Genomic DNA, 14,653 nt, shown 5'->3' on the forward strand with positions numbered 1-14,653 from the left:
ATCTAAGTAGGATAAGAAACCAATTTATCAATTTTGGAGTGGACTGCTACAAGTTATATGAGTGAAATTGGGTAAAGAAAGGTCATGCAATAAAAAATACTAAATAAAAAGAGGTTGGATGATCAAGCGTGCAGTATTGACACCAAAAAATTAATATCGATAATACCAAATAAATTGCAATGTATGATATTATGCTTAAAACAATATTGTTAAAAAAATTCAAATTAAGTAAAAAAAAATTAAAAAAATCGAAGAGTTTATGAATATTTATAAAGAAAAGAATCTTGACTTTCGCTTAGATGTCTAAAAACGATTTCAATAAACTAAATTTTGCAATGTTATATAATGAAGCTTAGCCGAGCATCTTTTTCTCGGCAATTTCATGTTGGATTGCACAACCCTAAAAACGATGGGTTGCTAGGGTCCATTTTAAAATAAATATAAATGTTAGTTATGGAACTTCTTCCAAAATTTCAAAGTAAAGCGAGTATCTATATCAGACACGATTGATAACGGCACTCCTTGTTTAGCCACAACCTTCTTTATGAACACATTTGCTAATGTTTCTGACGAGATGGTCTCTTGTATAGGCAGAAAATGAGCACTTTCCCTTAAACGGTCCACAATCACCCAAATGGTATCATGATATCCTTCGCCACTGACCGAAACTATAATTTATTGAAAATGTTAAAAGTTTAAGACCAACAAATAATGATGAAAATAAAATGTTTTACTAAAGTAAATTTCTTTGAATACATTTTCTTTATCATAACTTCTCTTTTTTACTAATACGAGAGAACGAGCCATTCCTATTTTGGAAGGGTGTAAGATGACTTGAGTGCAGAGTAGATCGAAAGAATAGCATTCAAGCGTGTTAGTATGTAGAAAATTATGATGTCGAGAGATAAGTAGGCCATATCCGTGGGACGTAGTGGTGCAAGGAAGGAACATAGATGTTGGAGGAAAGTGAATATAATAATAATAATAATAATAATAATAATAAGTTATATAGTGTAGATTAAATAAGAGGATGTATTTTTGTAACTCAATTGCCATTTAATTAACAATTGAAATGTTGAAGTTCAATGCATGCATAAATAGATGTTAATGGTAACTTTATGGAGTGGGAGTTTCATTTCATGAATAATATAAAATGATGAGTTATTTATATTAATATGACTTTAAGGATATTATTAATCATTAAACTATATTTGTTTAAACATTTGGGCATGTTATTATTACAACTACAAATGCCAAACGTACATGGAGTACCTATTTAATTCCTTTTGATTTCCAATTTTGACGTAGCTTGTTTCTAAAGTCACATCTAAATGTTGCCTTAATTATTTACACTTTTGTCATAGGTCATGCATGGATATTTGACTATGGCTGTTCAGATATAGAAGAAGAGTTTTGATGGTTAATCAAGTGAGCAATATAAACCATGAATCGTCGTGCAATTTATAATTAATATATATTTAATACAACCTAAAATTTTGGAGCTTTTTAATTGTTATTGTTTAATCAGATACTCACCAATGCATGATGTTAGGAGGCCATGGGAGCAATCTAATGCCACTCTCGTCAATATCCTCCCACCTTATTGTTGACAGCCGATCACGATGACATGGTTGTGCCCTTGCACACCTTGAAATTATTGGCGGTACGTATTTCATTTTCGGTGTCTATATGGTTGTTGGGATAATATATAGGTAACCAACTTTGGTAAAAAAAATAAAAATAAAATAAAAGCTACTATATATAAGCTAACAAAGTTAATATAAACATAATAAAACATGAGAGTTAAGAATGTGGATAATCACTATAAAAATAATAATAATAGCAATAACATATTTAAACCATAATAATAATATAATCATCCCAACAGAAACTAAATATAATCATCATTTTGTTACTATGATTCTTTTAGTGACAATGGCTAGGGTTTAATGACTAATGCTTCCTGTTTGTCTGATATATCGTGTGCATTCACAAAGGGAAGGATACTCAAGGAATAAAACAAAAAACCATTACGTGAGCCATTAACTTAATTGAAGCTTTTCATACATATTGTATTATCCATCTATTTTACAAATTTCCAACACTACCAAAAGTGTTTTACAAATTTCCAACACTATCAAAAGTGTGCTTAGCTTAGTCTGAACTTTACACTATCATCTTTTTCCTTTGCCCAAATCGCGTCAACATTTCCTTATTACATGCTTCGAACCTAGATAAATATAATGTATAGAGGGTATGATAAGTGGAGAAAAGGGAGGTTGTTATTCATTGGTATGTATGTATGTTAATCTAATACAAGAACAAGAATGCACTATATATAGGCTAACAAAGTTAATAGAAACATAATGACACATGAGAGTTAAGAATGTAGATAGTCACCATAATAATAATAATAATAATAATAATAATAATCTATAATAATAACATATGTACACCAATAATAATAATAATAATAATAATAATCTATAATAATAACATATGTACACCATAACCTTTTGTCTACTAAAGGATTGAAGAGTAATCTTATAAATTGTGAAACTTTGTCAACTTGTACCAAACGCTTTAAAAACGTATCGAAATGATGGCAAATTACTTTTCTTGCCCAATTATGAAATGTCTTTTTTACCCTTACCATGCAATTATGAAATTACTTTTGTGCCCATCACTCCTCCTTTATATATAATATAGAATGTAGATATGTCATTTCTACGTTCTAAACGCTAGTGTAATTCCATATTTTTTCAGTTAATTCGAAAACTTTAATTGAAGAAGCCTATTAAATATATTTTTTAAATCAAGTCATTTTTTGACAGCTTGAGAAAGTCAATCATAAGTTACAAGTCAATTTTATAATTTTAGTTTTTCATGGGATGTAGAATTTTAGCCAATGGATTATATAATAGTAAACGGTCTTATATCTCATTTTAAAAAATTATTATTTGTCACGATCACAAAAAAACATTTGACTTAAATTGCTTGTTTAACACTTAAGAAGATTTGTAAATAACAAATCGGGTATTTTCTAAAATCGAAACTAAGTATGGTTAACAAAAGTCAAAATTAGGTTGGATAGAAATCAGTTCCGGGTATAATAGAGCATTTGATCGGGTTTCCCAGGGTCTTTTCAGGTTTTGGATGTGATAGGATTAGGTTTTGACCGGGTATTTTCAGTTTCAACAGGTTCGGATCAGGTACGGAACAAGTTATTTTGTTATCATGATAAAAGGCCAGACATAGAGACAATAAGCCCAACAACAAACTAAACCCAACTACGGCCGGTGGTTTATGATCTAGTTATACATATAAACAACCTGCGACGGCACCAACAACCTGTCGGACGATGAGAAGAGGTGGAAAACAGCAAAACAACGTTGAAGAAAACTGGGTTTTGAAACCTCATCATCATCATCAACAAATTCAAATTCAATCTGATCATCCCACATCTTCTTCAGCTCAAGCTTCCACATCTAAATCTTCACCTGGAAATCTCAGGTGGGTGTCAAGAAATCAAGGCTCTGGACCCAATATTAATATTATTCACCCGAAACAAGATGATAATAATAAAGATGGAAATAAAGGAGAATCAAAGTCTGTACTTGTTGAAGAAGAAGAAGATAAGGGGAAGAAGGAATTGAGTGATGCAAATAAGGATGATTATGATGTTGTGATGAGGTTAGAAAAGCTGGTTTTGTCCGGTGAAGAACCGGATTTGTCCGAGGAAGTGATTAAACAGAATGATCAATTGCAAGAGGATGAGGTAAATTTATATGACTTTTAATCAATTAGTTGGTTTTGTGTTAAGTGTTAGTGTTAGTGTTAGACTTGGCGAAATGGGCAGGTTAAAAAGGTTATTTTAGTTCGGGTCAGAACGGGGCGATATCATGTTAATAGAAAAAGAATGATGGTTTCTCCATTACATTGTGTTGGGTGTTCTCTTTGACATTTTTGGTTGAAACATCTTACTTAAATACGGTTCTCTTAGGTTGGTGTTTGAAATCGAAAAACTGTAAATTGGATTGGTTTTGGGCTCAAATTGAACCAATAATCGAGATATATATTTTTAACTTTTAAAAGCCGTTACGTTTCTTAAAAGAGTTCAACGGGTGCACAGTAACTTATCGACGCCAAAGAAACTTTGTTTTCAATAGAATCGGGTTTGCCATTCAAAAGGGGGTGGCGGCACAACTTATTGCCCACTTATCCACCTCTCTACTGTATTTGGATCATTTTATTTAATATATAAAATTATAACTTAGATTAAAATAAAAAAAAAGCCGTTGGGTTTCGGTTTTTGGTTTGGGTGAAAGTGAGGGAAAGGGAAAGATATTTTTTAACCGCATGTTCCTGAATTCGGAAGGAAAGAAAATAAATTAGAGAAAAGGAGATTAGGAATATATTTTACTTTCTCTCCAAATCCGTCCATGTTGGAAGATTTGGAAAGAAAGTTAGGAGGGAAAAGTATTAAAAGTTTTCATTTCTTTTCTTTTCATTTCCTTCTGTTAAAAAACTCGGAAACATAGCATTAATCTTGCATTTTGTTTTGTGATTATAATTATTTTTTAGTCTATAAGTTGAAGATTATTAATTGATTATAGGTATTGGCTATGGAATCCATTTATGGAGAAAACATGTTTCTTCTTGACAACCAGAATGGTTTGCGGTCTTTTCAGGTACCTTAAAGACTTTAATATGATGTTGATTTAATTTAGCAACAAATATTGTGATCCTAGTAATATATATTCAAATAATCCAATTTCAGATTCATATCTACATTGATACTCCAGAAGAACTGACCATCTCCACAAAGCTAAATTCCTCCCAAAATTTGGACACAAATACCGATAGTTCAGAAGGTTTTTCATACACTTTTGAAGTTAAGTATATCCCACCGATAGTTTTGACTTGCATATTGCCCAAATCATACCCGACTCATCGCCCTCCGTATTTCACAATCTCTGTACAATGGTTGGATTCTTCAAGAATTTCAAGCTTATGTTCGATGTTGGATTCAATATGGGATGAACAAGGGCAAGAAGTTATTTACTCGTGGGCCGAATGGTTGCATAGTTCTGCTATTTCTTTTCTTGGATTTGATAAAGAAATTGTCCTTGGCCCGTATGGTGTGAGACATCAAGGGGACCCGCGTGCACTTTCGGGATGCGTCTCACCTGATGTTGACGTTCCTTCGTTAAAAAGTTATAATGAAGAACAACGCCTTGAAAACTTTCTTAAAACCTTGCAAGAATGTTGCATTTGCTTCAGTGAATTTGCAGGTAATTTTCAATCTTTCATATGACACTAAACAGGTAATTTAAATTTAATTTATTTATATGTTGAATTGCTTTTGTTCATAGGTGCTGAATTTATAAGATTGCCATGTCAGCATTTCTTCTGTGAGAAATGTATTAAAACTTACGCGGATGTTCACATACAAGACGGTACTGTGAATAAGCTTTCTTGCCCAACTGCAAAATGTGGGGGCATGATTCCACCCGGTCTTTTGAAACGATTACTTGGCGATGAAGAATTTGGAAAATGGGAATCGCTTACATTACAAAAGACACTCGAGTCAATGACTGACGTGGTCTATTGTCCAAGATGTCAAACACCATGCATAGAAGACGATGACCAAGATGCTCAATGCTCTAAATGCTTCTTTAGTTTTTGCACACTTTGCAGGGAAAAACGCCATGTTGGCATCACTTGTATGCCACCAGAATTGAAGCTCCGTATATTGCAGGTGACTTTTGAAATAATATAGTTTTGGTAATCATAGTTGACACTGATTATGTATAAATGGGATAATAAGTTTTGGTTCGTGTAGGAGAGACAATCATCAACTCGAATGTCTGATGAACAATTGCAGCGTGAGCGTAAAAAGATAGAAGAGCTTCTTAGTGTGACGGAAATACTTCGTGATGCAAAACAATGCCCATCTTGTAAAATGGCAATTTCAAAAACCGAAGGTTGTAACAAAATGGTCTGCGAAAACTGTGGCGTTTTTTTTCTACTATCGTTGTAACAAGGTCATAAGCGGATATGATCACTACAAGTTAGCTCTCTATCTCTGCTTATTTACCTTTTCATTTTCACATTTGACAGTCAATAGGTTGCTAATCAATTTATTTATCAATGTTGAAGGGATGGAGCTTGTGAACTTTTTCCACAGGAAGAACTTCGAAACTGGGAGGAACATGAACATGAACATGAACATGAACATGAACATGAACATGAACCCGAACCTAAACCGTAACATGCAGCAAGTGGTGTTCGAAGTTGATATGGTTGGTCAACCTTGCCCTCAATGTCGTCAATTCAATCTAAAGGTGAGTCAACATTCTGTTATTTGTTTGCTTTTACTGATTATAATTTTGGTAAAGTTAATGATGGTGGTGGTCACTGGTCAGGTTGGGAACAACAACACATGTTTTGTTGGTCATGTCAAGGCCACTACTGTTACTTGTGTGGTAAGATCGTAAGGCGTGGCTCGCAACATTATGGTCCAAAGGGTTGCAAACAACACACAGTCGGATAGTATTAGCATTATGGTTACCAATAAATTATACCGATTCATTCTTATTTTCTTTTTTAAAATTTCGTATTATTTGTTAATCTCACAGTTATACCCCCGAGGTGAAAGTAATAAACAAGAGTCGAGAGATTCTTTGTAACATTAATTATATACTATACTATTTCATCGCATCATTTGCTGGTAATATTTTAGACAAAAATTTCTGTTGGTTAATAACTTAAGAATTTTGACCATGTTTTGAAATAAACATTACCACTTTTGTTCTGTAAACAAACTCAGTATCCTAGGAATCATACGCATTTTCTTCATCTACTTGCGGTTTCACAAAGAACTCAATATAAGCAATGCGGCTAGGTGGCTGATAACCAGCAGAATCAACATGTGCGTGAGAATTAGAAGGCTTTGCAACTGACACCAAGTGTTGAATTTTTAACATCCCGCCTTGCCCAATTGTCAGTTTGCTTCCTCTGTTATCTTTTATAACACTGCTGGGTATGTTGGAAGTTGTTGCACGAAGAAACTTGTACTTGTACCTACAATGTCAGACGACATAGATACCTCATAATTAGTATTGATGAAAGAAAGGTTAAAAGAATGTAGATAAAAATAACGTTACCTGTGTGAAACAATTTGATCACAGTTAAATGCAGACAGAAGATCCATGTTTGCATAATACATGAAATCTATCTTCAAGTCTCCATGGCCTTCTCCTGTAAAAGTAACTGATGGAGGAGTTGGTTGCATGGTTATTTGGATGTTTGATCCTGGCCATTCCAGATCATCAATGGCTTCTTTTAAAGCCGACGACTTGAAAATTTAAGAAAAAAACAGCATAAGTCGGCACTGTATATAACTTTATAGCTGAAAGAAAATGATGTACCTTAACAGTAAAGCTGATAGGAATGCTCCCTGTAGGCTGAAAATTGTAGTCCCATGAAATTGTATCGGGGATCCTAGTTCTGATCTCCGCGTAAGTACAACTATTTAACGAATCAGCAGATCTAACAAAACAAGAAATAGTAAAATATTATCCTCAGATGCATGAAAGTTGAAACTTAAAAAAGTAACCACATTTTGAGACCAGTTGCTAACTATTTCTCACTGATTTCATTCGTACCGGTAGTCTCAATGTGTTGTTAACTCATAATAATAAGGTTTATAATCTCCTGAAATCGTAGAGAAACATGGCTCGTTATGTAGTAAGTAATAAACTTCCAGGCTTGTTTTTGGTTAGGAGTCTTAAGCGGGTACCATTTGCGGTAAGGTCAGGAGTGAATAAGCTTCTAAAAAATGGGATTACTACTCATTTGGTCCCGGTTAACGAGTTTTATAATAGTGACCCAAATCGACAAGCTGTATAACTTGAGTAGACCCAAACTGACCCGTTAGATAATTTACTAGACCCAAACGAACCTAATCAAGTCATTTCTTAATGAATGTGTGGCTGCTAAATGTCAATCCACTTAAAAACTACAGACAACGCTACTAGATAGATATGAATCAATACAAAGAGAGACGTAAAAACGTACTTGAGAAGAAGCTGCATATCAGGCCCTGGATAGCGAAACTCGAGTGTTCTAGAATGCCGTCCAGGAACACAAAACGTGTTGAGGCAATCCACAAACAGCCCCAAACTAACTCCAAACCTAGGTCGGCCGTGCGCACTATATTCGTAACGAACAAACAGCTACAAAAACACCGAAATGAAATCGAATTTACGAATAGTTGAATACTCAATAAGCTAAAAGCTAAAATAGATGTATGTGTATTATTATTATTAGTGTAAGTGTATATGTATACCTCTTTTTGCAGATAAACCTTAGCTTGAAGACAACCGGTGTCCTCGACGATTAAAACGATTCCGTGCTCACTTAATTCCAAGACTGCATCCTAATTCATCAAATTAATATATCAATTAGCACAAACCCTAGGTTATCAGTTTAAATAGACTAGTTGTTTATTACAGAAAAGAACCTGATGGCGTTTCCATCGGACAGAAGTGAGAGCATCGACCATGCCCTGAACGTTATCGAGCTCGCATACCAGATCCGGTGACTCTGTCTCTACCGCCGATGAACTCATTGCTGCTGCCTTTCCCGCCAAAATCCTCTTTACTTCCCGGTTCCCGAATCCAAGTTCAAATTTTATGTTATGCCAGTAGCAAGTATCGGGTTTGGCCCTCAATATTCACTTGTTAGTGATTTCTATTTTCGAGCATGGGTGAGCAATAATCAAACCGTCATTCGTCGAAACTAAATGAATATTAATCGAAAATCAGTTATTTTTGTATCATAGGTATTAGCTTAAATATTTTATTCTCTTTAATTTAAGAATAATGTCAAAAATTGGATTCCAATATGTAGAAACATAGATATTACATCAATATAGCAGGTGGGCGGGCAACAAGCTGCGCCGCCACCCCTTTCTGAATTGCAAACCCTAACCTGCTAAAGACATACCCCTGCCCCTTTGGAGTCGATACATTGCTATGCACAACCTGTTGGACCCTGGTTAGAAAACGGATAGCTTCCGGTGCCAATGAGCCAAATGTATCAAAAGCCAGAGGGACAAAAACATGTTGATTCTCTTCGCAGGCTTTAGCATGTTTCTCCACCTTCTTCGTTTCAGCCCTTTTCATTGCTTGCCCAGCTACAAACCCATTATTCCTCAAACCAGCTAAGGGAGATACCCCTGTGAGGTCAACACAAGCGTGTTTTCCCCCGGCCCAACCAAAGACGAGCAAATATGCCGGTCGTAGAGTGGATCTCCCTTCCGTGGGGTCTGTAAGGAAGTTTACGGGGGCTTCCTTTTTAGCTGATATCCCAGCTCGCCTTAAGATGTCCCAAAGAACGTCCCGCACCCAATCATGTCGGTATTTGAACCCAGGCATCTCCTTGCAATGAACCACATGCTCTCCGAATTTATCCAGGCAGGCCTTACGGCAGATCGGACATGTTTCGTCTTCTGGGTACATTGGGACCATCAAACGGTACTTAAGAATGGCCCTATACTCGACCGCAGACATGCTTTGGCCCAAGCCATATTTTCATATAATTCTAACTTTTATACCTTTATGGCTTTATGTCTTGTTTTTCCTGTTTATACAAGGTCGACTTTAAGGAATGACAGGGTGGTTGATGGTCATCAAGACGATTTTTTAATTTAAATTATATATATTATTATGAAAAGGAGTGTATATTTTTAATGTCTAAACTCAATTATTCAGCTTATTTAAATATATTATTATTGTAAAATGTAAAAAAATATATTTTGCACAACCCAAATCATAACTAAAATATCTTTTTTTAAAAATTTAATTATGTAAACCCAACAAAAAACCTTTTTACCTAAGATCTAAAAATTTTTTTGCCTTCAGCCAACGAATCTCGAAGACTGGCCCTGGTTTTATACCACCAATCGATATATTTATATTGTCATTTCATGTTGAAGAAACGTGGATCTACTCACTGGTAGCAGATCTACTTTCCTCGGGTGTGATTATACTATTTCACCGACGGGTCTTCTGGATCAGTGTTCTTCCACCTACAAAATGAACAGCGCCGTTACTTACCCCTCAGAAAGGGACAGAGGGGTCCTCTTTGGGGTAACCCTCCGGCGTGAGAATCAGTATATTTGTGGAGAAGATAATAATGTGTCAGAGAATCTCAAGAGTATTTGCTTAATTGCTCAATACCCTTTGGTTGTGAGACTGTGTGATTGTATGTAACTGACTGTGAATGAATGTGATTCAATATGATTGAATGTGTGATCACTGCTTGTAACTGTCAATGATTGAGTATGAATGTCCCATCAAAGTGGAGTTGATGCTGTATTTATAGTGCTAGGGTTACCACCGGTTGGGCTCAACCTCGTTGGCTTCCTCCAATCGCACTGCGCCACGTGTCCTCTGGGACACCTGGCGCTTTCTCGTTGGTTGTAATCACGTGGTAACACATGTGTCATGCTGAGTTGTCGACCTTTCATTTGGCAGCTATCAACATCAGCATATTCTTTCTCCTTAAAAAGATGCCTTCTGGAAGGTTGTCTGACGTGCACAATCAAGGTTGCCCTAATCCTGATTGGGATAAGGACGAGGTTGATTATGCGCACGTGTGATATGCGCCCATCCTGAGGATGCGCGAGGTCTTCTCTTTATTCTCACGCGCAGATATTTCATGCGCAGATGTGATATGCATGAGCATGTGATATGCGCCGCGCGCTGATGCGCTGCGCGCATATGTGATGCGCGAGCATGTGTGTCTGGGCAGATGTGATATGCACGAGCATGTGATATGCGCCACGTGCATATGTGATGCGCGAGCATATGTGTGCCTGGGCATATGATGCCTGAGGATGTAACGTATGCGCCATGCGCATAGGTTTTGGCTTTGTGTCTTCACAATGTCTTTATCTTGTGGGTTGACTCGCCTTGCTCGGTGTTGAGGCGGGTACATACCTCTTCAAGCCCCCCCAGTCTAATGTGTGTCTTATCTCGCGCGAGCGCGGTAAGATGGATATTAGACTCACTGATTTTTGTCTTTAAACGGGGTTTTGTCGTTTTCCTGGTTGCTTCCATCGTTGCGCGAATTTCTATCCATTTGTTTGAAAACGAAGGGTTGAAAACGACGGGTCGAACACGTGGTTAGTTGGTTGTGACGTGCGCCGTAAACATGTCAGACGTTTCGTGTGCTCGAGGTGCTACAGTTGCCTTCACGTCCCCTCACACAGCTGTCTTGAACACGTGTCGCGCTCGCATTGGTTAGCACCTGCGAGTGGGGGCGCGTCTCTGCTCCGTGGCAGGTCGGTTACAATTTTATGTCCCCTCAACAGTGTTAGGGACACGTGTCGCGCCCTCGTTGGCTTGCACCCGCGAGTGGGGGCGCGTGAAATCCGATCAGCTGCCACATTTCTCTCTCCTGGGCCTATAAAAGGAGGCCCTTAGGAAATTTTTTATCTTCATCTTCATTGTTGATAATTTTCGAGTTTCTGCCTTTCATATTCTGAATTGAGTGTTTTCATCTTTTCGATTTCTCGATTATCTGCTGCTGCAGTTGTATGTCTGATAGTTCAGACTCGTCTAGCCCCTCAATCACCTCTGTTGCCTCTCGAAGACGCCGTGTGAAATCTGTGGTGATGTCGACATTGAAGCAAAAGGGGAAAGGGAAGAGGGTTGTTGAGACCACATCGGAGGAAGTAGGGAGGACCAAGGCCACCAAAAGGTGGAATGAAATCCTCTGCAAATTGAAGCAGGCCGATCTCGACAACCTCATCGCCTCTCAGGGCTTTCCCACCCTGTTTGGCTGCATGTTGCCTAGGTCCGGGCAAACGGCGGCGGACCCGCCTGCCGGCTATATTTCCCTATATAGCCACTTTTTCACCCACTGCAACCTTCGTCTCCCGATGACAAGGTTTGTGGGTGCACTGCTGAAGTTCTATGGGATTCATATATCCCAAGTCCATCCGTTTGGACTCGTGCGCGTGACTCACTTTGAGTTCATGTGCAAATCCCAGCGCGAGGAACCCACTCCTCGGCGCTTTCAATATTTTTACAAGCCCAAGATCCAGGACAATTGGATCTCTTTCATTCCTCGCAGTCAGAAGGTGAAGTGCTCCACTGTTTCATTCAAGAGCCTTCATGACTGGTCTGAGAGGTTCTTTTACATAAGGGCTGGTGTGATCCCCATCCGTATGACCATGCGCTCTATCTCTTCTGCGCCTGCGGATGAGGGTGTCCTCAAGAACCCAACTGGCGCCTGGGTTAAGAAACTGACCGCCGAACCATCCCCCGCGAAGAAAATTTGCGAGGAGGCGCTGGTTGGGGTCGGCATGAGTAAGCTTTGGGCCGATAGCGCGCTTGAGCCCGTTATCCAAGTCGACGGGTTGTGTAAGTTTATTTCATTGGTTTATTTATTTTTTCTGCGCGAACATAATTATTTTGCTGATATCACTTGATTTGTTTTTGCGCAGTCACCAAGGATTATGTCCTTGCCGCTTATGATGAACAAGTGGAGGGTGGCTCCGTCGCGCTTGGCGCTGGGGAAGTTGGTTTCCCAGATCGCTTCGATGACATGTTCATCCCAGTGGATCTGGAATTTGACTTTGACAGTGACGCGCCTGGTAAGCCTTCGCACTTATGCTCATTCCTTTAGAATACCCAAGTTTATTAACAGTTCTGTTGGTTGTTTTTGTAGATGCGCTTGAAAACTACGAGCTAGAGCTCGCGGAAGAGGAGGAGGAGGAAGAGGAGGCGCCCCTACTAAAGCGCAAAGCTAAGGGGAAATCTGGCGCAGGGCCAGTAAGAAACAGAAGAAAGATGACACCCCTGTCGCTCATCCCCATGCTCAAACGAAGGGACCTAAGGAAACCCAAGTGTTTACCACAAAGGTTTCTTTAGCTTCCCTGCCTGTGAGAGTGGGCAGACCTCCTGTCCACTTGAGGTATGGTGGCGTCGCCTCCTCCTTTCGCGCGGCTGAAGAGAGAAGCAGTGCCGCGCCTGCAACAGGTATACTTTATTTATCTTCATCTGGCTGAATTGTTATTAAACCTTTCCTCCTTTGAATGTTTGCAGAACCGGCGACGGTAGGAGATGAGCCACAGGCGCCACAAGGTGCTGAGGCTGCGCCGGGGGCTGCTTCGGAGTCCCCTGTTCTACCCTCTGAAAAGGGTAGAATGGATTTTATGGCGATGTTCGCCGCGCGAACAGAATTGCGCCAAGGTATGTTTTGCACACTTGTCTTCTTTATTTTTCTTTTGGATTCAGTCATAAACCATTTTTCCTTGTTGATTTGTTCATAGGAGTTGTAGCTGGAGTACAAGTTGCTGGCGACACTCCTGGCGCCGTTGGCGGCGCCGCTGGTTCTGGTCCTGCTCCTGCTAGTGCTGATTCTCCCCTTATTGGGGTTACAAAAGAGTAGGAAGCCGTTTTGCGCGCCGAACTGGCGGCGTCGAGACCTCCCTCGCCTCCTCCTACGCGCAGCCCTCTCCGCGAGGCTGGTTTGGAGCCCCCCAGGTCGCAGGAGAAGAGGCCTATTCAAGAAGATGAGGAGGATGAGGGGGCTCAAGCTGAGGGCTCCTTGGGAGACCGCGCCAGCCCTGCGATGCCACAAGTCTTCGCAGCGCATACTTCTGGTGGGGCTGGCGCTGACTTTTCTGCTTCATCCCCGCAGGTATGTTTTAATTTGTTGCTCCGCTGCGCGTACCTCCATATAAGTATGTTTTATGACTTAGAACATTTCTTGTGTTTTGTAGGAAGGTGACCACGTTTATCGCCCGAGATGGAATATTAATGAAGAAAGTTCCTTCCAATCCATGGGCGTATGCGAGGACTTCTGGGCTCATGCCGTGCCTCCTACTGAAAGGAGGTATCAGGAGGAGCGCACTCGTGCTGACTTGCTCAACGATCACATTTTCGCTGGGTCAGCTTTCTTTGCTGCCTCCCAAGAGCTTCATCGCGATTATATTAAAGTACGCGATGCTCTTGTGGCAGCCCAGCAAGAGGCTAAGGTGGCTGCCTGGAACCTTTCTGATGCTCGCGCACGAGCTGAGAAACTCCAGGCGGAGCTCAGCGAAAATAGAGCAAGTGCCAACACCGCCTATATTAAGCGCGGGCATGAGCTCCAAGTTGCGCGGGAGAAGCAGCAGTTGGCGGAGGCCGAAGTTGCCAAGTACGCGCGTAGAGTGCGAGTCTTGGAACAGCAGGCTGAGGCGCGTGACCAAGCTATCGTCCAGAGTATCACTGAAAAATCATCACTGGAGAGCGAGGTTGCGCGCCTGAAGAGGGAGTTGGCGGCCGCGCAGGCCGATAGAGATGAGGCCTTGGCGACGGCGGCGTCCAGCCAGGAAGCACTTGGTGCTGCGCAGGCGGAGAAAGAAAAAATCTTGGCGGCAGCAGCGTCTGATAAGGAGGAGCTACAAAAGACTAAGGAAACTGTTGAGTTATTAAACTCCCAGGTTCCTGTCCTCGAGACGTCTGTTGCTGGCCTAGCGCAGGATCGCCAATGGCTGGTGTCACAGGGCATAACTCGCTGCGCTTTGGCGATGAAATATTCCGCCGAGTTTCAGGCCCTTGTGATGGACTGCAATGCCGCCGCGCGCTTGGTG

General features: G+C 39.9%; 1 protein-coding gene and 1 pseudogene across 2 annotated transcripts; one reads left to right on the forward strand and one right to left on the reverse strand.

The window, feature by feature from the left end:
• Positions 1-3,361: 3,361 nt before the first annotated feature.
• On the forward strand, positions 3,362-6,356 carry LOC143611236 (uncharacterized; annotated as a pseudogene). Its single transcript, XR_013149736.1, has 6 exons — positions 3,362-3,778; positions 4,617-4,691; positions 4,781-5,294; positions 5,376-5,761; positions 5,846-6,073; positions 6,163-6,356. The product of XR_013149736.1 is annotated as an uncharacterized LOC143611236 (transcript).
• A 431-nt stretch (positions 6,357-6,787) lies between these two features.
• On the reverse strand, positions 6,788-8,739 carry LOC143611238 (uncharacterized). The gene is made up of 6 exons (XM_077085489.1): positions 8,528-8,739; positions 8,354-8,443; positions 8,083-8,240; positions 7,434-7,554; positions 7,170-7,360; positions 6,788-7,086 (listed from the first exon to the last, which is right to left on the reverse strand). Exons 1-6 carry the CDS (start codon positions 8,633-8,635, stop codon positions 6,837-6,839), a joined length of 918 nt encoding a protein of 305 aa, XP_076941604.1. The 5' UTR covers positions 8,636-8,739; the 3' UTR covers positions 6,788-6,836.
• Positions 8,740-14,653: the final 5,914 nt, after the last annotated feature.

This window comes from Bidens hawaiensis, unplaced genomic scaffold (assembly GCF_021521415.1).
Source record: "Bidens hawaiensis isolate Kalapana, Puna unplaced genomic scaffold, B.hawaiensis_p1.1 tig00030267_1, whole genome shotgun sequence".
In the NCBI taxonomy this organism is placed as follows: domain Eukaryota; kingdom Viridiplantae; phylum Streptophyta; class Magnoliopsida; order Asterales; family Asteraceae; genus Bidens; species Bidens hawaiensis.

Excerpts from the sequence above, each read along its gene's own strand:
- LOC143611238 (XM_077085489.1), bottom strand. The coding sequence starts at position 8,635 with ATGAGTTCATCGGCGGTAGAGACAGAGTCACCGGATCTGGTATGCGAG. Across the intron at positions 8,444-8,527 it reads TCCGATGGAAACGCCATCAG|GATGCAGTCTTGGAATTAAG; the intron begins GTTCTTTTCTGT and ends TTGATGAATTAG. Across the intron at positions 7,555-8,082 it reads GATATGCAGCTTCTTCTCAA|ATCTGCTGATTCGTTAAATA; the intron begins GTACGTTTTTAC and ends TTGTTTTGTTAG.